Source organism: Salvelinus fontinalis, chromosome 21, assembly GCF_029448725.1.
Source record: "Salvelinus fontinalis isolate EN_2023a chromosome 21, ASM2944872v1, whole genome shotgun sequence".
Taxonomy (NCBI): Eukaryota; Metazoa; Chordata; class Actinopteri; order Salmoniformes; family Salmonidae; genus Salvelinus; species Salvelinus fontinalis.
Window position 1 is genome coordinate 39,773,607 of NC_074685.1, and position 22,488 is coordinate 39,796,094.

At 41.1% G+C, this 22,488-nt stretch overlaps 3 protein-coding genes across 16 annotated transcripts in view; 2 read left to right on the top strand and 1 right to left on the bottom strand.

Annotated features, from left to right (window-relative positions):
- The window catches only part of LOC129818877 (alpha-adducin-like), a 50,130-nt gene extending 42,437 nt beyond the window's left edge, over window positions 1-7,693 (bottom strand). For 7 of the 13 annotated variants that reach the window (XR_008753986.1, XR_008753985.1, XR_008753984.1 and 4 more), the window contains exon 1: window positions 7,452-7,692. The gene's annotated coding sequence lies outside the window, so the exon portion shown is untranslated. Of the gene's footprint in view, window positions 1-2,178; window positions 2,273-7,451 lie in introns of those variants that run through there. The other 6 variants (XM_055875171.1, XM_055875178.1, XM_055875167.1 and 3 more) reach the window with 5 other exon arrangements.
- A 941-nt stretch (window positions 7,694-8,634) lies between these two features.
- On the top strand, window positions 8,635-18,031 carry LOC129818879 (UPF0729 protein C18orf32 homolog). 2 transcript variants are annotated; one of them, XM_055875180.1, is made up of 3 exons: window positions 8,635-8,738; window positions 13,277-13,514; window positions 16,923-18,031. In XM_055875180.1, exons 2-3 carry the CDS (start codon window positions 13,305-13,307, stop codon window positions 17,001-17,003), a joined length of 291 nt encoding a protein of 96 aa, XP_055731155.1. In that variant the 5' UTR covers window positions 8,635-8,738; window positions 13,277-13,304; the 3' UTR covers window positions 17,004-18,031. The 2 variants fall into 2 exon arrangements, with proteins under 2 accessions (XP_055731155.1, XP_055731154.1); XM_055875179.1 differs by lacking the exon at window positions 8,635-8,738 and adding an exon at window positions 9,309-9,701.
- A 728-nt stretch (window positions 18,032-18,759) lies between these two features.
- LOC129818278 (dymeclin-like) overlaps window positions 18,760-22,488 on the top strand; it is a 149,910-nt gene continuing 146,181 nt past the window's right edge. Inside the window, exon 1 of the mRNA XM_055874023.1 lies at window positions 18,760-18,963. The gene's annotated coding sequence lies outside the window, so the exon portion shown is untranslated. The remainder of the gene's footprint in view (window positions 18,964-22,488) is intronic.

Sequence of the window (22,488 nt, forward strand, 5' to 3'; positions counted from 1 at the left end):
GCTGCCTTGCTAGGTTGTTGTCTTACGTCTCTCTTTATGGAGTGTTGTCTCTTGTCTTGATGTGTGTTTTGTCTTATATTTATATTTTTAATTTTTAATCCCAGCCCCCGCAGGAGGCCTTTTGCCTTTTGGTAGGCCGTCATTATAAATAAGAATTTGTTTTTAACTGACTTTCCTAGTTAAATAAAAAGGTTAAATAAAAAAATATTTAAAAAAAATATGAGACAATCTTGTTCATTCCAACTTTGCCTGACTCAGGTTGGCCCAGTAGGGTGAAAATCGTACTAGTGTCTTCAAATTTGGACCTGCCTGGGTTAAACAGATGGTGCTGTGTTATTATGCAAGAGCAAAAGCAGGAGGGACAGTGAATGTGTGTAGCTAGCGGATGGCTAAATTAGCATCAAGACATTCCGCAATAATATGGCCCCAAATTCTTCCTAAAGTTTAATTCCTGAAATCTAAACCCATTTTTTTTTTAAGTCATTTGAAGGGTGGAAAGATGTTTGGCATATTTTTGGCATTTGCACAGAAAATGATTATTGAGAAATATTGTGGCCTTACCCAGTCCTCCTTAAAACTAGTCTAAAGTCGAGCCTGTTAGCATGGACATGTTATCTGCTTCAAACGGAGAAAGGAGGGTATTTAAGAAAATATCTTATTTCACAGTACCCATGTGTACTCCCACACTCATGATCTCTTTTTAGTAACATCTACGCTGAAGCCAACGCGTTTTACATGGAAATGTTATCTGCTCCATGCTGCAGAGTGTAGAGCGTTGTGTTGAGGGGGCAGTGACGGTGCTTGGCGAGGGTTCTCTCAAGCTTTTATGTGGCAGTCAGATGTCACGTGTAAGAGAGGGTGGTGGGAGATCGGTGTCTGAAGGGAGATCGGTTTGGAAAATGGCACACTATGAAATTCCATTTTAACCAAATGCACAATAAAGTATTGTAATGGTCTCGATATATCATGAATAAAAGATTGTCCAGGACAGTGGATGACATTCTCGTATCAAACTGTTTATTATACATTTCAAATAGTATAACTACACCAAATATATTGTTATATACCAAATCACTAACCCTGATGGCTATCTCGCTGATACAGGACGTAAGAGAGATAGTACAATTAAGCATGCCAAAATAACAGAACCTGCTGTGCCCAGCCCCCCCGCTGTTCCACCAACCACAATGAGGCCTGGCACCAAAACATTCCAGGCATTCCTTTGATTGGCAGACAGGCCAAGACCCCACGAAAGCCTGAGTAACCGGTAAACGTGCCATGATAACCACACAACAGGACGTCAGAACATAGGCACACATAACTGTCCAAGCGGGTCGTGGACTGGCAGCCATTTTGAGTGTATCCACACCTAGGTTGAAGATGACCATGTAATAATTACATGCGGAAGCGTTTGAAAAGAGATGTATATAAAAATATATATATAATAATAATTTGTTTTAAATAAAATCATGTTACCAGTGCTGTTGCTTGATTCTATAGGATCAGCATTGAAAACAAAACCAGCGGTCGGGAAATCCAGTAATAAAGTGCATGTATGATGATTTTTTTAAAATGTTTTTTAAAACGAAATTAATATAATGACAGTATTCGCTGAAATTCACTACGATTGTGTGAATGTTTGTGAGGGTGCAGTAGCCCTTTAATTAAATTGCGCACCTAGCAAGAGACTGTTTGGCTAGCGGTGTTTCTGTACATGTCCTACATGTGATGGCAGAGTTAGCAAAACAAATGCCCCCTGATTGATACAAATCATCACGGTTTACATTCTGCCAGGGTAGCCGACTTTGCAGTCAACATTTCATTGTGAAGGTTTTTGGGGGAAGCCTTCAGAAATCGATGTGCTAAAAAGCGCATGATGACTGAATTGCGCATCGCAAAGATTCAACCAAGACTTCGGACCCAATCTTTTTCAATACATGGTTTACATATCCATTGTTGCCTTAGCATATACTGGTAGATAGATACGTTTTGTACCCTGATGAAGACAGCTTGCCTGTCGAAACGTTGGTAATTAAATATTTTTGCATCTGAGCTCCTAGAGTGTGCGGCTCTCCTTTATTTTCTAGTTTTCTACTCCGCTAGCCAGCACCTCGCCTACATAGGTGTGCGTTTCTTTTTTCTTCTAGATAGATACGTTTAAACTTGTTTTCTACCTACCCTTAGAGGCTACCGATGTTTTTCTGTGAGTTGCAACGACCAGTTGAGAGCTGCACTCTCTTGCTGCCTGCTGAAACTGTGGCGCGCATCTAAACAAAGTATTTCATGGGCTTTGAATTTGTGTAGGTTGCTTGTTGCATGATTTCTCTATTGTACTACAACTACATAATTGATAAGTTGTATACCTCCACTACACTACTTTGATACACATCAGTGGGGATTAAGTAGTGAGTATACGCAATACCCACTGAACAAAAAAGTGGGTATACGGCGTATTATTGCGTATAGCATCCACTACACCACTGAGTGCCACTGGGCCGGATCAACCTGTTTTTCTTGATACATTGTAAAATATTAACCTAGTTATTCAAATCTTTCATGACATCAGAAAACATTGTTTCTTGAGTCCAACACAAGACCCTCTTGCTACAGTGCACTGACAAATCTTGCATTCTACACACTGAAACTCTGCCAAACATTTGCACTTGGAGAAAGGAAGGAAAGAGAGCGAGAGAGAGAGGGAAACAAACTTGAAATGAGGAACACATTTGAAATCACCATCCACACTGGGGTCAAGGGTGTGGGTTGGTGTACTAAAACAAACTAGAGGTCGACCGATTAATTAGGGCAGATTTCACGTTTTCATAACAAATTGGTCATCTCCATTTTTGGACACCGATTACATTGCATTCCACGAGGAAACTGCGTGGCAGGCAAGTGCAGCAAGGAGTCAAGGTAAATTGCTAGCTAGCATTAAACTGATTTTATTTTAAAAAACAATCAATCTTCACATAATCACTAGTTAACTACACATGGCTGATGATATTACTAGATTAACTAGCTTGTCCTGCGTTGCACATAATCAATGCGGTGCCTGTTAATTTATTGTAACGACCCTGGGTTTATAAGCGCGGAAATCGACTCTGCCGCTTGAGCATGCTTTTGCGGCACAGTCGATAGCGCGCCGGACCTCGGGCTAGGAGGTCGAGGGTTCGAGACCTGCTCCCTGCCTGTTTCATTACATTGGTGTCAGAAGTGGGATCGGACCTTGCATCCACGACAGTGCGTGTGCTTGGCCGGTGAGCGCGTTCCTGTAAGACGTAAAGTCGCAAGCTAGCGCGAGGACGCGCTCTTTGAAAGGAGGGAGTAGTGTAACGACCCTGGGTTTATAAGCGCGGAAATCGACTCTGCCGCTTGAGCATGCTTTTGCGGCACAGTCGATAGCGCGCCGGACCTCGGGCTAGGAGGTTGAGGGTTCGAGACCTGCTCCCTGCCTGTTTCATTACATTATCATCGAATCACAGCCTACTTCGCCAAATGGGAGATGATTTAACAAAAGCGCATTCGCGAAAAAAGCACAATCGTTGCACGAATGTACCTAACCATAAACATCAATGCCTTAATTAAAATCAATACACAGAAGTATATTTGTTTTAAACCTGCATATTTAGTTAAGAAATTCATGTTAGCAGGCAATATTAACTAGGGAAATTGTGTCACTTCTCTTACGTTCGTTGCACGCAGTCAGGGTATATGCAACAGTTTGGGCCTCCTGGCTCATTGCCAGAATTGTACATAATTATGAAATAACATTGAAGGTTGTGCAACATAACAGTAATATTTAGACTTAGGGTTTCCACCCGTTCGATAAAATACGGAACGGTTACGTATTCCACTGAAAGAATAAACGTTTTGTTTTCTAAATGATGGTTTCCGGATTTGACCATATTAAATGACTAAAGCCTCGTATTTCAGTGTTTATTATATTATAATTAAATCTATGATTTGATATAGCAGTCTGACTGAGCGGTAGTAGGCAGCAGCAGGCTCGTAAGCATTCATTCAAACTTTACTGCGTTAGCCAGCAGCTCTTAGCAATGCTTGAATCACAGCAGTGTTTATGACAAGCCTATCAACTCCTGAGATTAGGCTGGCAATACTAAAGTGCCTATTAGAACATCCAATAGTCAAAGGTATATGAAATACAAATGGTAGAGAGAAATAGTCCTATTGTAACTACAATCTAAAACTTCTTAACTGGGAATATTGAACCACCAGCTTTCATATGTTCTGAGCAAGGAACTTAACTTAGCTTTTACACATGGCACATTGCACTTTTACTTTCTCCTCCAACACTGTGTTTTTGCATTATTTCAACCAAATTGAGCATGTTTCATTATTTATTTGAGACTAAACTTGATTTTACTGATGCATTATATTAAGTTAAGATAAAAGTGTTCATTCAGTATTGTTGTAATTGTCATTATTACAAATCAACATAAATCGGTCGACCTCTAAAACAAGAGTCTCTGTGTGTGTGTAGCAGCTCCAATCGAATGGGTGTTCCTCCCATTCCAACAAAATAACAAAATCCAGAGAGAAAACCCTCCAGTTCTCTCTACAGGCTGTTAGCCTAATTTGTCTCTACTAATCCTCACAAAGGAGGGGAATTACAGCCCACTAACTGACTGGGAAAAATGTATCAACAGCTAGCAGACTAAAGAAGCAACAGTTTAGTGGAATATGCTCTGGTCTCCAGTATTGCCCCAAATTTAACAGCAATCTGCATTCCAGAGATGGCATGGCACACATTCACCGGGGTCGTTCTCACTAGTGCATAGCGTAGCAAAACACTTTGCAGCAGAAAACAAAAACAAGTGTTTCTTATTGGACAAGTTCTGCAAGTCCCCCCATGTTTCAGTGCGTTTGGTTATGTTTGGTGCCCAATGAATAATACCCTGATATCAGCAGGTCAAAGACAGGGTGATGGCACACATTCATTTGCCAGGTCAGCACAGAGCCTCAGACATCCCTGTTCATCATCTGAACAACCCTCGATGCTCTTACCAAGCCTTTCACCGCCTGGCGGCATGACTATTACCCATGATGGGATAATACTGTACAGAGAAAGACTAAGACTAATCAAGGCATTTTTCATAGAAATCCATAATGCTTCCTTATTCTTTGGGTTGTTGACAAGTGTACTGTAGCCTAGGCAAGGCTGGATTGTCATCAATAGGAAAGAGTAATCAAACATCTCTTGGGAGATTGGAAGCTTATTGGATGATTGTTCAAATAGACAATGAAAAATATGGGATGTTCAAAATCAAAGATGAAATACTTCATCATTGTTACAGTGCACTGGGAAAAACACATGCATGGTTGAATTAGGCCTACAATAACACATACCAGCACAGATAAACTAAGCAAAAAAAGAGATGTCCCTTTTTCAGGACCCTGTCTTTCAAAGATAATTCGTAACAATCCATTCCCATGCTTGTTCAATGAACCAAAAACAATTAATGAACATGCACCTGTGGAACGGTCATTAAGACACTAACAGCTTACAGACCGTAGGCAATTAAGGTCACAGTTATGAAAACTTAGGACACTAAAGAGGCCTTCAACTGACTCTGGAAAAACACCAAAAGAAAGATACCCAGGGTCCCTGCTCATGTGGGTGAACATGCCTTAGGCATGCTGAAAGGAGGCATGAGGACTGCAGATGTGGCCAGGGCAATAAAATGCAATGTCCGTACTGTGAGACGCCCAAGACAGCGCTACAGGGAGACAGGACGGACAGCTGATTGTCCTCGCAGTGGCAGACCACGTGTAACAACACCTGCACAGGATCGGTACATCCGAACATCACACCTGCGGGACAGGTACAGGATGGCAACAACAACTGCCCGAGTTACACCAGGAATGCACAATCCCTCCATCAGTGCTCAGACTGTCCACAAAAGGCTGAGAGAGGCTGGACTGAGGGCTTGTAGGCCTGTTGTAAGGCAGGTCCTCACCAGACATCACCGGCAACAACGTTGCCTATGGGCACACCCACCGTCGCTGGACCAGACAGGAATGGCAAAAAGTGCTCTTCACTGATGAGTCGCGGTTTTGTCTCACCAGGGGTGATAGTCAGATTCACGTTTATCGTCGAAGGAATGAGCGTTACACCGAGGCCTGTACTCTGGAGTGGAATCGATTTGGAGGTGGAGGGTCCGTCACGGTCTGGGGGCGGTGTGTATCATCGGACTGAGCTTGTTGTCATTGCAGGCAATCTCAACGCTGTGCGTTACAGGGAAGACATCTTCCTCCCTCATGTGGTACCCTTCCTGCAGGCTCATCCTGACATGACCCTCCAGCATGACAATGCCACCAGCCATACTGTTCGTTCTGTGCGTGATTTCCTGCAAGACAGTGTTCTGCCATGGCCAGCGAAGAGCCCGGATCTCAACCCCATTGAGAACGTCTGGGACCTGTTGGATTGGAGGGTGAGGGCTAGGGCCATTCCCCCCAGAAATGTCTGGGAACTTGCAGGTGCCTTGGTGGAAGAGTGGGGTAGAATCTCTCAACAAGAACTGTCAAATCTGGTGCAGTCCATGAGGAGGAGATGCACTGCAGTACTTAATGCAGCTGGTGGCCACACCAGATACTGACTGTTACTTTTGATTTTGACCTCCCCCCCATTTGTTCAGGGACACATTATACCATTTCTGTTAGGCACATTTCTGTGGAACTTGTTCAGTTTATGTCTCAGTTGTTGAGTCTTGCTATGTTCATACAAATATTAACACATGTTAAGTTTGCTGAAAATAAACGCAGTTGACAGTGAGAGGACGTTTCTTTTTTTGCTGAGTTTAGGTGTTCAAATAACATCTGGCTATTAGCAATGACTGACTCAAAGGTTTGAAGGTCTCCTACTTCCTTTCCTGTCCCATTCATTATTCAGGCCTACTGTAAACCGTAAAATACTATCCTATTAGGGGCCCCATACAGTTCTCTAACAACATTGCATAATATTGCACTCGATATTTCATAATGCTATGATAACTATCATAATAAAACACACCAATGCACTAGTTTAACCTAAACTCAGCGTCCTGTCCCATATAGGCTATGCAACATTCTCAGACAACAGCCTACTAGAACGTGTGGCTTTAGGAGCCTAGACCCACTCCTGCGTTTGAATTAGACTAGGTGGGTGATGGGATTAGTAGTAGCCTACAGAGCCGTTGTTGTTACTAACCCTACTAGTAGGCCAACACAACTATTCAGTGTATAATTCACTATTGCTTCGGTTACTACAAAAAAGTCGCACACGCCCCTCTGCAGTCCATTGGCGACGCGTAGGCAGCGTTGTAGCAACGCTACAAGCAAGTTCGCTACATATTATACAAAGAGAAATTAAAAATAACACTTCCATAATTGACATGATCTTGCACCGGCTTTATCGTACTACTATTGAAATAACATTATCGGTTGCAACTTACCCTCGTTTATTCGAAATATGGTTGGAAAGACCACCTTGTTGTAGATAGCGAGCCTGCTGTTTTCACAATTTCTATCCGCTGTGCTTTCAAAGCGGTCTGCTTCCACTTGTAGTTACTGCGACGCTCCGCCCAACTACCGCCCTCTCACTTACGTTAGTTCTTTCTGGAATCCTTGGGACGTCCCTAATCTTACCACAACCTTAACCCTTACCTAACCTTAACCATTTTCACGTCAGAGTTGTGACGTCCTAAGGATTCCGGATAGCATGGACCCTCTCACTTGTGTGCGGTGAATGCCTGGCACGTATGTAGTATCATTGGTTGTGCTCAAAATCCACTGCCGCACATGAAAGCAGCAAAGATCCTGGTTGGAGGTTGAAATGCACAGGCCTTCTACTTCTAGGAATGTATGGAGCCACACAATGTTTTAAAAAATATAAATGTTCATCCCTAAAGACATATAACAGTACAGCCTATTTAACATGACTGTGCATAAAAAGCCAAACCTGATTATAAATCACAGAAGATTACCCTATACTGTAGGTATCGGAATGCCTCACGTTTCTCTAAGTTGGGGCATTTATGCTTTAGGCATAAATGTTAATTGTGTATATAGATAATTCATTTAATTAATTGCAGGACTTCTTTGAAAAACAATAACATTTAGTTGAGAACTCCCCCTTTAATGTGCCCATTACATAAAATAGACAGAAATCATGTAGTCGACACACTCACGTCACCTTGTGGCATTGTAAGGAAATACAGGCTGGCACAAGTCTTTCCCTTCAAAGGTTAAAAAAGTAAACCACTCAATACTATTCATGCTTTATACAATTGTTTACCCCCTGTAGTAGACCTCGAGATTAGAAATATACCACATCTGCGTGCGTGTCTCTTTGCTTTGAACGGTGTTGCAAAAATAATACAAAAAATAAACATTGTTACAAGCTGCGAAATGTTAGTGTTGCTACTGTACAGCACGAACCAATCATCTGGTTTCCACTAGATAGCACAGCCACAAAGTCTACATAGGCTATATCAAAACAAAATGTAGCCTTTTGGTCTTAATTCAAGGTTAGTTTAGCAGTGTGGTTAGGTTTAAAATCACATTTTATGAAGGTAAATTCCAGAAATAGAAACAAGTGACGATCATTCTTTGGCGAATCCGGAAATTACGTCCTTTCAGAAATTACGTAATTTTAGTCTGTAACATCAATGCACTTCCGATAATAAGATGTACATTCGCTTTTATCCAAGAGTAGAACATAATCATATTTTCTGATTTAGGTAAGCGTCAAAAGCTGGTTGATTAACGGTAGCTAGCTATTCAGAATGTTTCTAGAGATATCAAACAGATAACGTTTCATTAATGTACTTATTGCCAATTTCATTAACCATATTAGGAGGATACTATTTTTTTAAACACAGCTAATTTACAGGACTTTGCTACAAAAATTGCAGCTTTCATTTATGTGCAGCTAAACAGTCTGCCACACTACTGTTTGGCAGGGCAAAACGTTTAGGTGATTTCTGGTAGGCCTATGTCATCAAAATAAATCAATGGCAGTATGTTTTTGGACTCATTCGGCTATTTTTACCTGATTAAGTACAATAACATTGGAAATGTATGTTGAAAATTAATGTTGCTAAAATTTAAGTTACAAATTATGGTTTCGCTGCTTCATGTTGGCAACACATTTAGATACATACCCCAATATCAAAGCAGTTTTAACCTGTCCAAATCAATAAGCATGCAGAAACAGTTCGTAATATTTAAAACCTAAACCGAAAATGTAGTATCTACACATGCAACAACAGTAAATTCAATACACTTTTTTTTAAACGAGCACCTTATAAACCGCACACGCACCAAAAACCCTTTTGTTTATACAAGTGGCAAAGTGAGATTAGGTGAGAATTCAGGTTATAAACGCTGTTGAAACTACCACCCCAAAAAATGGAAACTAGATTTTTTACATCACTGGTTAGAGAACAACCTACAGAAGACGGAGAGATACATTTTGAGTGCTGCGTTTGGATTTGGGAGTCGCAAAATCGGAAAGACCAACACTTATTTGTCAATAACGCGATATCACGTTGAAATAAATTGCGCGAGAGGGGGAATTAGGTTCTGTTTAAACGAGCACAGCAACAAACAAAAAAAGAATCTGGGAATACGGTGTATATCACTGGTTAGAGGACAATTTGTAGAATACCGCTACATTTTGATTCAAGTGGGTCGCCATCTGGGTAAGTGTATCGCAACACATTTGTTTGTGTTAATCCTTTCCATCGATGTAACACGGGGTAAACGTTTGGGGTGTAGTCTTAGGGCATCGTGATGGTTATACACTTTTTTTATACTAACATCACCAATCTGAGGTAAAAAGGATGTGTTATTCCACTCAATTGTATGGGGTGAAAATGTTTTGTAAGGTAGTAACACAAACTGTCCATATTAGGGAAATTACCGCAATATACAATAATTTAGTATGGCAAAATATTTACACATGTTAATTTTAAGATAATAGTATATGTTGCCCACTCACAAACTATTGCAACAATGACATATTTCTCACTCATTTAACCATCAAGAGTTTAAAAATGCTCTAAAATACATTGAGCAGGGATGGTTAACTTTGATGGGGTGGGGGCCACAAAAAATCTAAACTCATCATGAGGGGTTGCAGTTGCTCAAATTCTGTGTACCCACATCCATACCCCCCACTCACCCCACATGACCAGTAAAACATTTTAGTGGCCCCCCTATTGAGAACTGAGAGAATTGTTTTGTGAATTTTGTAAATTTTTCCATGGGGAGTAGAGAAAATGTTGCAGTTTTCTGCAATTCTACACATTTTGCCATTGGCTGGAGAGAAGACTTAGCAAATTTATAAAATGTCATACCATTCTACTAATTTTGCCTTAGGGTGAAGAGAATGTTTGCAGTTTTTAATGATATGAGTGAGACTGACTAACAAAATCAATGGCGGGCTCCCTGGCCGGTAATTCGACCATGATAACAAGTTGAAAAAAAACGGACCAATTACACAGGTGCACCTTGTGCTGGGGACAATAAAAGGCCACTAAAATGTGCAATCAAAAATTGTTATCTGACATGGGCTAATTGACTGACAACAAGAGACAAATTGCTGAAGCATAACCAACTTTAGAAATTGCACCTTGTGTATTCTACTATTCTAACAACAGTAAGTTGAGACCCCAATTTTTTTATTTTTTTTTACTTTTCTTTTGGTGGGGGAGATTGATCCGATGGCCTTCAAAAAGGAGTCTGGGCCGGCAGTTACCACTTCCCTGATGGTAGAGTTTAAAAATGCTCTTAAACAATATATTCGGGGTACTCTAGACTAGAGCCTCCATAGTGTCTTTGCAGCAGCCTGAACATTTGACTTCTCTACTATGGTTGTGGGCTGACGCTAGCTTTCTAGGAGCATTCTGCATTCTCCCTACAGTTTTCAGCGGTTAGCTTCGCCCACGACTGGCTCATGTGAACTACAATCCCGACACTTGCAATGCGACTTTCGAAACATATGGTGCTTGCCTTTCATCAGCGAGAAATAATCCTTCAAATAAAGAAATACACCAACTGTTACAGTTTTGCACAGATCCATACAGCTATGTGTGCCTCCATCCAACAAGAATATACTTCCTGAGTTAGGTTTACACACACAGGTGTTCGGAGCACGCTAGATGGTGTATTAGCACAGGTGGTCCTCTTTCATCTGTTTTCCGTAAACAAGCGCTGTGATATGGCCGTGTGGGTACACTAACCTTATAAAGGTGTGTATGACCGTAACATTTGTTTCCTTCCACTGGTATGAAAGACAAGGTCCTTCCAAAACCGTACTGCAAGCGATGTGTGTTAATGTTCAGACCGAGAATCGAGACTTAAAGCTCCTCAGTACAGAAGACCCCTTTGTCCAATGACTCTCTTATGAGTAATATAATGGAACGATCATGAATAAAGATGCTCAAACAAGCACGTGCATCTGTAGTGGGTGTTCTTCAACTCTGAAAATGCACTAGATGGTGTGAGACCTCCACAAAGGATGTCGTTATGTCTAAATAGTGACGGCAGAGCTAGTTCAAACCGCAGTAGGATAGTTCTCACAGGTGAGTGAATCAGCCCATGCTTGGTGAATAGCACTTGGTTGATCTCTGGGAGCAGGACACAGGAGCGCTGAATAGATCATGTGAGACAAAAGTGAGAGACGAGAATAAATGTAGTTTCAGCTAGAAAATGACCATCCTGACAGTCTGAGGCTCTGCAATCATCCTACTCCAACAATTGACAGGGATAATGTGGCATTTCTTATTTGTCAGTATGAATTAAATGAGTTTCCTGCCTTAATGACTATTAGCTTTACACTACAACAACTCTATAGGACAAGTAGTCTTAAATTATTACTTGGAATACATTGATAAACGGTCCTTGTCCCAGAATGGCATGCCAGCTAGTGATGAAGCTATCTGCTCCTGATAGCCAAACTACTAAGGTTGCTGCATTTTAAGTTGGGAGTCATTTTACAGCTTGCATCATATTTATATAACTAAATATACTGAACAAAAATATAAACGCAACATGTCACAATTCCAACAATTTTACTGCGTTACAGCTCATATAAGGAAAAAAGTCAATTGAAGTAAATTAATTAGACTAATCTATGGATTTCACATGACTGGGCAAGGATGGGCCCACCCCACCCACTTGAGAGCCAGGCCCACCCACTGGGGAGCCGGGACCAGCCAATCAGAATAAGTTTTTCCCCACAAAAGGTCTTTATTACAGACAGAAATACTCCTCACTTTCATCAGCTGTCCAGGTGGCGATCCCGCAGGTGAAGAAGCCGGATGTGGAGGTTGTGGGCTGGCGATGTTACGTTTGACGTACTGCCAAATTCTCTAAAATGACTTTGGAGGAGGCTTACGGTTGAGAAATTAACATGCAATTCTCTGGCAACAGCTGGTGGACATTCCTGCAGTCAGCATGCCAATTGCACGCTCCCACAAACTTGAGACATCTGTGACATCTGTGTGACCGAACTGCACATTTTAGTGGCCTTTTATTGTCCCCAGCACAAGGTGCACCTGTGTAATGGTCATGCTGCTTAATCAGCTTCTTGATATGCCTCACCTGTCAGGTGAATGTTTTATCTTGGGGAAAGGAGAAATGCTCACTAACAGGGATGTAAAACTATTTGCGCACAACATTTGAGAGAAAGAAGCTTTTTGTGTGTGTGGAAAATTTCAGGGATTTTTCATTTCAGCTCTTGTTCAGCAAAGTTTAGTATTTATTAGGATCCCCGATTTAGCTGCTGCCGAGGTAGCGGCTTCTCTTCTGGGGGCCAAAACAGGAAACGACACCACAAATAATATACATAGCATTACAGTTTACATTACTACATCAATAGTGATGCAGTCAATCTCTCCTCAACTTTGAGCCAGGAGAGGTTGGCATGCATGTCATTGACATTCGTCAAGAAATATAACCAATATGTAAAAAAACAACTCTTCCTCGACAAATCGATCGTCTCAAACTAAAGCAGATAGCTTGCTACGGCCCACCGTCTATACCGTCGGTGCATAATTACATCTTTAGCTATTTTTCGAGTCTTGTTTACTTCCACATATCACATGTTCTCATATGCTCTCACCATATAAACGTGGAGTATTGCTTCCAGTGCAGGACAATGGGGACACATTTTAGGCACCGCTGTATTACTGTAGATAAGAGTAGCCATTTTCCTAATGACACAACATTTGAGAAACGATTGACCTTGTTTTCTCTGTCCCCTCGGTTGCAGGTTGTCCATTGGTCGTTGAGATACAGCTATGGTCTGCATTCCCTGCATCATCATTCCCATTCTCTTGTGGGTGTATAAGAGGTTCCTTGAACCCATCATTTACCCCTTCATGGGTCCAATTATAAGCCGATTTTGGCCAACAACAAAAGCTGTCCAGGAGAGTGTGACAGGAACTGGTGATATGAAAGCCAGTGAAAAGAGCAATGGATGCCCAGTGATGAGCGATGGAGCATGCAAGGTAATGCATTACCCAAAACCTGTTATTGGATGATGGACTCGGGACAGTGTGCCACCACTAGTAGACTGCACAGGTAGCAACCTCCGGTGACCAAGGCTCAGACTGGCTATGAATGCTGAAGAAGGCATCGCACACATTGTATACTGAACAAAAATATAAAAGCAACATGTAGAGTGTTGGTGCCATGTTTCATGAGCTGAAATAAAAGATTCCAGAAATGTTCCACATGCACAAAAAGCTTATTTGTCTCAAATTTAGTTTACACATTTGTTTACATCCCTGTTAGTGAGAATTTCTCCTTTGCCAAGATAATCCATCCACATGACAGGTGTGGCATATCAATAAGCTGATTAAACAGCATGCTCATTACACAAGTGAACCTTGTGCTGGGGACAATAAAAGGACACTGTAAAATTTGTATTTTTGTAACATAACACAATGTCACAGATGTCTCAGGTTTTGAGGGAGCGTGCATTTGGCAAGCTGACTGCAGGAATGTCCACCAGAGCTGTTGCCAGATAATTGAATGTTCATTTATATACCATAAGCCACCTCCAATGTTGTTTTAGAGAATTTGGCAGTACGTCCAACCGGCCTCAGCCGCAGACCACAGTTTATGGTGCCGTGTGGGCAAGCGGTTTGCTGATGTCAACATTGTGAGCAGAGTGCCCAATGGTGCGGTTATGGTATGGGCAGGCATAAGCTACAAACAACAAACACAATTGCATTTTGAATGCACAGAGATAGTGGCGATCTCTTGAGGCCATTCATCCATCGCCAACACCTCATGTTTCAGCATGATAATCCATGGCCCCATGTCGCAAAGATCTGTACCCAATTCCTGGAAGATGAAAATGTCCCAATTCTTCCATGACCTGCATAATCACCAGACTTGTCACCCATTGAGCATGTTTGGGATGCTCTGGATCGACTTGTATGACAGCGTGTTCCAGTTCCCGCCAATATCCAGCAACTTCGCTCAACCATTGAAGAGGAGTGGGACAACATTCCACAGGCCACAATCAACAGCCTGATCAACTTTATGCGGAGGAGATGTATGGCGCTGCATGAGGCAAATGGTGGTCACACCAGATACTGACTGGTTTTCTGATCCATACCCGTACTTTTATCTGTGACCAACCGATGCATATCTGTATTCCCAGTCATGTGAAATCCATAGATTAGGGCATAATGAATTAATTTAAATTAACTTGTAGAACGGTCGTTAAGACACTAACAACTTACAGACAGTAGGCAATTAAGGTCACAATTATGAAAACTTAGGACACTAAAGAGGCCTTTCAACTGACTCTGGAAAAACACCAAAAGAAAGATACCCAGGGTCCCTGCTCATGTGGGTGAACATGCCTTAGGCATGCTGAAAGGAGGCATGAGGACTGCAGATGTGGCCAGGGCAATAAAATGCAATGTCCGTACTGTGAGACGCCCAAGACAGCGCTACAGGGAGACAGGATGGACAGCTGATAGTCCTCGCAGTGGCAGACCATGTGTAACAACACCTGCACAGGATCGGTACATCCGAACATCACACCTGCGGGACATGTACAGGATGGCAACAACAACTGCCCGGGTTATACCAGGAATGCACAATCCCTCCCTCTGTACTCAGACTGTCCGCAATAGGCTGAGAGAGGCTGGACTGAGGGCTTATAGACCTGTTGTAAGGCAGGTCCTCACCAGACATCACCGGCAACAACATCGCCTATGGTCACAAACCCACCGTCGCTGGACCAGACAGGACTGGCAAAAAGTGATCTTCACTGACGAGTCGTGGTTTTGTCTCACCAGGGGTGATGGTTGGATTCCCGTTTATCGTTGAAGGAATGAGCGTTACACCGAGGCCTGTACTCTGGAGCGGGATCGAAGTGGAGGGTTCGTCATGGTCTAGGGTGGTGTGTCACAGCGTCATCGGACTGAGCTGGTTGTCATTGCAGGCAATCTCAGCTCTGTGCGTTACAGGGAAGACATCTTTCTCCCTCATGTGGTACCCTTCCTGCAGGCTCATCCTGACATGACCCTCCAGCATGACAATGCCACCAGCCGTACTGCTTGTTCTGTGCGTGATTTCCTGCAAGACAGGAATGTCAGTGTTCTGCCATGGCCAGCGCAGAGCCCGGATCTCAGTCAATCAATCAATCTTATTTATAAATCCCTTCGTACATCAGCTAATATCTCGAAGTTCTGTACAGAAACCCAGCCTAAAACTCCAAACAGCAAGCAATGCAGGTGTAGAAGCACGGTGGCTAGGAAAAACTCCCTAGAAATGCCGGAACCTAGGAAGAAACCTGGTGATGAACCAGGCTATGAGGGGTGGCCAGTCCTCATCTGGCTGTGCCGGGTGGAGATCATAACAGAACATGACCAAGATGTTCAAATGTTCATAGATGACCAGCAGGGTCAAATAATAAGAAGCACAGTGGTTGTAGCGGGTGCAACAGGTCAGCACCTCAATCCCATTGAGCACGTCTGGGACCTGTTGTATCGGAGGGCTTGGGCTTGGGCCATTCCCCCCGGAAATGTCTGGGAACTTGCAGGTGCCTTGGTGGAAGAGTGGGGTAACATCTCTCAGCAAGAACTGGCAAATCTGGTGCAGTCCACGAGGAGGAGATGCACTGCAATACTTAATGCAGCTGGTGGCCACACCAGATACTGACTGTTACTTTTGATTTTGATCCCCCCTTTGTTCAGGAACACATTATTCCATTTCTGTTAGGCACATTTCTGTGGAACTTGTTCAGTTTATGCCTCAGTTGTTGAATCTTGTTATGTTCATACACATTTTTGCACTTGTTAAGTTTACTGAAAATAAACGCAGTTGACAGTGAGAGGACGTTTATTTTTTTGCTGAGTTTACATACATGTCACAGACAGTAAACCTTAATTTGTACTGATTGGATAGACTCAGCAGCATCCCATGCACTTACTTTAGAGTGCACATGTTGTTTACAAAGCTGCTGGGAAACCAGCTCCCAGACTTTTTGCAGCATCATCTTCTAAGTGGCTGGACCTCTTCTAGCTACTGCTAGGGCCAACGTTGAAGAAATGTCTGTGACCCCTACTCTAGTTACAATGACTAAGAAGGTTAAAATATAAGGAATTTTATTCCTAGCCACAGCAATGTTCAAAATTATATATGCAAAAAAATATGATTAGACGAAGATACATGACATGCTAACAAGTTCAGGGCGGAACATTAAAGTGAACGTTTCAGATATAAATACAATGTTTACACTGTCAGACGTCACATTCACGCAAGTCTGGCGACGTGGAAATATGATGGAATAGGACCAGAGTCAAGCCAGAGCTAACTGTTGTTTACAAAGCTGCTGGACTGTTGCTTTATATCTGTTGTCATTTGTCATCTAATGAAGCCATCTCTCTTTTCAGAACGAAGTCAATGGTCTGGTTGCTAATGGGGCAGGTGCAAATGGATCAGCTACTGCAGTCTCTGACAAGAAGACTGACTGACATTTCACTTTACACCTTAAGTTATATTTATCACTGTGAAAGTGTTTTAATCCAATATGGAGAAAAAACCTAAGTTAATCATTATTTTATGAAGTTGAGTAATGTAGAATTGTTTAATGCTGGATTTAACATAGCAACACATACTTTACATTTTCCATAATGCTCATTACAATTGATTTGAGAGATTGATTTAAAGTTGGTCTTTTGAAATGTTTGCATTGTAATTTCAGGAATTGTCCATAATATATTTGCAGAAATAGTGACATTTTTGTGTTTCACTGTGTTGTGATTGGCTGTGATATTCGCCTATTCATTCCTCCCACTGGAGCAGCATCTGTTGTCAAAATGTGAAAGCTGTTCTGTCTTTGTGGCTGTGTTATCTAGTGGTTTCCTGGTTGCTAAAATTCTACACTGTTCACTCAATTTCAATTTATGTCACAAAACGAGCACTGAATGGTGTAGGGAAACATTGTATGATCTAAATCACTGTGAATGATCTTTTCAATAACAATAAATATTGTTGTTACTGCTGTTTGAAGCCGGTGGACCATAACTAAATGTAACTTTTGGTGCTGGTGGACCAAAACCTGTGGTCCAATGCCACAAAGTCAGAACATTTTGACAACAGATGCCTGTCTGGTGGGAGAAATCAATAGGCGACTATCACAGCCAATCACAAGACGGGAGGGTAAGTAATACTATGGAACACTATCATTCCACTATTATTGGCAAATATATTATTGACATTTACTGAAATTACAATGGATTTATATCTTTTTTAAATCCTATGTGTAGCACCTTTAATACATTAATAGTATTTCTGCCTTTGGTTTATCAATCTTGAATCCCTGATGTGTTTATAACATGCAATACCTAGTTCTGTATGGTATTTAGTACATATTATATTTTATAATTCTGAAATAAATTATCAACAATTTAAAAAAAATTGACATCTTTCCTGTTTTAAAACATTATTTTTCTTCTACTTTATGTGCAATGTAGAAATAAAGCTATATGGATTACTTTGATTGTTCCCTCCTACTGGATCTCATTTAGCCTGGTCTCAGATCTGTTTGTGCTCTTGCCAACTCTATTGCTGTCATTTTTAAGAGAGCAGAAAAAGACTAGCAAACAGGCTAGATCTCATTGCAGCATATAATGATTTCCCCATCTATTATTCAGAATAAGTTTCAGCTATAGCTGAGAAGTGTTTATCATGCATATACGAGCAGACAGGGATGTCATAGATGCTTATATCAAAACCATAATAGGATAAAATACCTTGTTTTTTTTTTACCCTAGCCTCAAGGACATCCGAGGCTATAATAACCCCATCAGACCCACACCGAGGGCCAGATTCCCGGACACAGATTTAGCCTAGGCTTGGACTAAAAGCACACTCGATTAAGACGTTTTTGCAGCCTCGTCTTCTAAGTGGCTTGACCTCTTCTAGCTACTACTAGGGCCAGCAAAGGTGAAATATCTGTGACCCCTGCTCGAGTTACAATTACTAAGAAGGTTAAAATATAAGGAATATTATTCCTAGCCACAGTAATATAAAAAGAAAAAATGTAATGGTTTGAAGAAGATACATGACATGCTAAGAAACTGCCCCATCAAGTTTAGGGCAGAACATTCGAGTGAACGTTTCAGATATAAATAAAATGTCCAGAATCGACTTGGCTTTGATAAAGTGTAAGTGTCGAGTCCGTGCTGTGTGTTTCAATTTTTAACTTTATGCACGTTCTGCCTAACTGTCAGACGTCACGTTCACGCAAGTCTGTGGCGACGTGGAAATATGATGGAATAGGACTAGTCAAATCATCGTTTTCTCAAATTAGCAAACTGTTGTTTATCATTGACATCTACATCATTAGCTACTGTTCAGTAAGCAGAAGACTTCAGAAGAACCTGGGAGAAGTAAGCTAGCTAGGTGCCACGAGAGCAGTGAATTTGACAGGTGAGCTGTCAGCTAATGGTAGTGGCTAGCATGGTTGCTAGCTAGACATAGCTGGCTAGCTACTCGATTAATTAGCTAGTGTGTTATTTTAATCTCATGTCAGTTACACATGTTTCACCTGACAAGTTTCACAATCTTTAAGGAAGCCTGTCAGCTGCGTTTAGATCGTTTGTTTTGCGGCTTGCTAGTAAACTAGCTGCAGCTAGGTTGTGTGCTAACTATTGTTAGTTGACTTGCTACCGGACAAGTCCATGAATACCATTTTTGTGTTGTAACTTGTACTTGTGTGGTCGGTATTTATGTATATTTGTTTTACTGAAACGGTAACGTTATTGCAAACTGTCAGCCACAGATGTGCAAGGAGGGTGAAATGCAGGTTTGCGACTGCTGTAGCTAGTGAGGTTGCTATGGCTAACCAAGCTAGCTACTTACATTGTCATGGTGTCACACCGAGGTGAAGTTGGTTTTATATTCATACATTCGGACGCTCAACAGACATTCGCCAAAAGCCATTTAAAATTGTAAAAATCAATAACTATTTAATTGATTGTCACAGAAACAAAAATCGATATGGTTTATTCTATAAATGTCCAGCATACTTTTCCAACGTTTGTTTTCAATTTAAAAAAAGCTGTATAAATCTATGTATAAATTTAAATTTAACAAATTCACCCGTTGTCATAGAATTATCAAGCGAGGTATGATTTATTCTATAAATGTCTAGTGTACTTTTACAACCTTTTGTTTTGAGTAAACATTCCAGTTTTGATATGAATACTAATCTATAATATGCCATTTAAAGCGGTATAAATCAATAACGAATTCACCATTTGTCACAGAAAAATCAAACGATATATAATTTATTCTATAAATGTCTAGCATACTTTTACAACCTTTGCTTTGAGTAGAAATTCCATTTTTGATTGGATGGAAATACATATCATCTCATATTGCATTTAAAGATGAGGAAATCAATAACAGTACCATCTCTGGCACACAGAGCATTCTATCTGCAGTATTAAAAACATAAAACAGGGTTATGTTTATTTACATGTAAATTACAGTTCTGGAATACCCATTCTGTTACACGCTTTTGCAATTAGGAACATTTTCAAATTGAATTGGATTTTTGATCAATTGCTAAATTGTCACTAACACTGGACGTCGAAAAGTAGTAGAAATTTGGTCAATCTGAGCCTGGCCTTGATTTCAATATGTCGCTTTTGGCACAGTCCGGAGCGGCCTTAATTTGACCCAAACCGGAACCAATCATAGACATTTATGTTTCAGAAGTGAGGGGAATATAGTACAATAGAGCACAGAGTAAAGTCAAAAGTTGAATATAGTACAGTACACAGTAGAGCACGCGAGTTGAGTACTTTAATGTACTGTATTGAGCTGTACTATACTGAACTAGGCTATACGCTACTGAACTCTACTCTACTATTCTGTACTGTACTCTCATTAGGCTCCCGAGTGGCACAGCGGTCTAAGGCACTGCATCTCAGTGCTAGAGACGTCACTACAGACCCTGGTTCGGTCCCGGGCTGTATCACAATCGACGGTGATCAGTAGTCATATAGGACGCACAATTGGCCCAGCATTGTCCGGGTTAGGGGAGGGTTTGGCCGGAGTAGGCCGTCATTGTAAAATAAGAATTTGTTCAAATTAAGGTTTAAGAAAAACAATACTGAGCTCTACTGTGCTGTACTTTGATGTCCAAACATTTTAAACATACAGTTAAAGTCGTAAGTTTACATACACTTAGGTTGGAGTCATTAAAACTCATTTTTCAACCACTCCACAAATATCTTGTTAACAAACTATAGTTTTGGCAAGTCGGTTAGGACATCTACTTTGTTCATGACACAAGTAATTTTTCCAACAATTGTTTACAGACAGATTATTTCACTTATTCACTGTATAACAATTTCAGTGGGTCAGATCAGAAGTTTACATACACTATGTTGACTGTGCCTTTAAACAGCTTGGAAAATTCCAGAAAATGATGTCATGGCTTTAGAAGCTTCTGATATAACATAATTTGAGTCAATTGGAGGTGTACCTGTGGATGTATTTCAAGGCCTACCTTCAAACTCAATGCCTCTTTCCATCAAGGGAAAATCAAAAGAAATCAGCTAAGACCTCAGAAGTTTTTTGTTGACTTCCACAAGTCTGGTTCATCCTTGGGAGCAATTTCCAAACGCCTGAAGGTACCATGTTCATCTGTACAAACAATAGTACGCAAATATAAACACCATGGGACCACACAGCCATCATACCGCTCAGGAAGGAGACGCCTTCTGTCTCCTAGAGATGAACATACTTTGGTGCGAAAAGTGAAAATCAATCCCAGAACAACAAGTCCTATATCGACATAACCTGAAAGTCCGCTTAGCAAGGAAAAAGCCACTGCTCCAAAACCGCCAGACTACAGTTTGCAACTGCACATGGGGACAAAGATCGTACTTTTTGGAGAAATGTCCTCTGGTCTGATGAAACAAAAATAGAACTGCTTGGCAATAATGACCATCGTTATGTTTGTAGGAAAAAATTGGGAGGCTTGCAAGCCGAAGAACACCATCCCAACCGTGAAGCACGGGGGTGGCAGCATCATGTTGTGGGGGTGCTTTGCTGCAGGACGGGCTGGTGCACTTCACAAAATAGATGGCATCATGAGGTAGGAAAATTATGTTGATATATTGAAGTCACATGTCAAGATATGTCAGGAAGTTAAAGCTTGGTCGCAAATGGATCTTCCAAATGGACAATGACCCCAAGCATACTTCCAAAGTTGTGGCAAAATGGCTTAAGGATAAAAAAGTCAAGGTATTGGATTGGCCATCACAAAGCCCTGATCTCAACCCTATAGAACATTTGTGGGCAGAACTGAAAAAGCGTGTGCGAGCAAGGAGGCCTGCAAACCTGACTCAGTTACACCAGCTCTGTCAGGAGGAATGGGCCAAAATTCACCCAACTTATGTGACATTCACCCAACTTAACTCTGACATTTCACATTCTTAAAATGAAGTGGTGATCCTAACTAACCTAAGACAGGACATTTTTACTAGGATTAAATTCCAGGAATTGTGAAAAACGGAGTTTAAATGTATTTTGCTAAGGTGTATGTAAACTTCCGACTTCAACTGTAGATGTCTACGATTGGTTCAGATTTGGTACAGACCAAACTCCGTACCAACCAAAAAGCTCCTTAAAATAATAGCCAGTGTGTAGAACAATACCCAAATATGCAAAGGAGCACATTTCATATTTATACCTTTTTGTATTTAGGATATATCACCATGAATTGGAAATTATTTCCATAATTATGCATTTCTGTGTATTTCAGATCAGGGACACATGATGAAATGTCGTTACTGCAATTCTGTTGCCGGGTGTACATCCACTTCACTTACTGTAGTTCAATAACCCAAATAAATGTTTTCAAACTCAAGGTGTTATGTCATAGCAGACAGCCCATTCTTTCTGCAGACATCTTTGAATCTTAAAGCTGCAAAATGTGAC

What these genes read in the sequence shown, in the direction of transcription:
- LOC129818879 (XM_055875180.1), top strand. Translation starts at nt 13,305, where the DNA reads ATGGTCTGCATTCCCTGCATCATCATTCCCATTCTCTTGTGGGTGTAT. An exon ending in TGAGCGATGGAGCATGCAAG is followed by an intron (nt 13,515 to 16,922) that starts GTAATGCATTAC and finishes CTCTCTTTTCAG; the next exon opens with AACGAAGTCAATGGTCTGGT.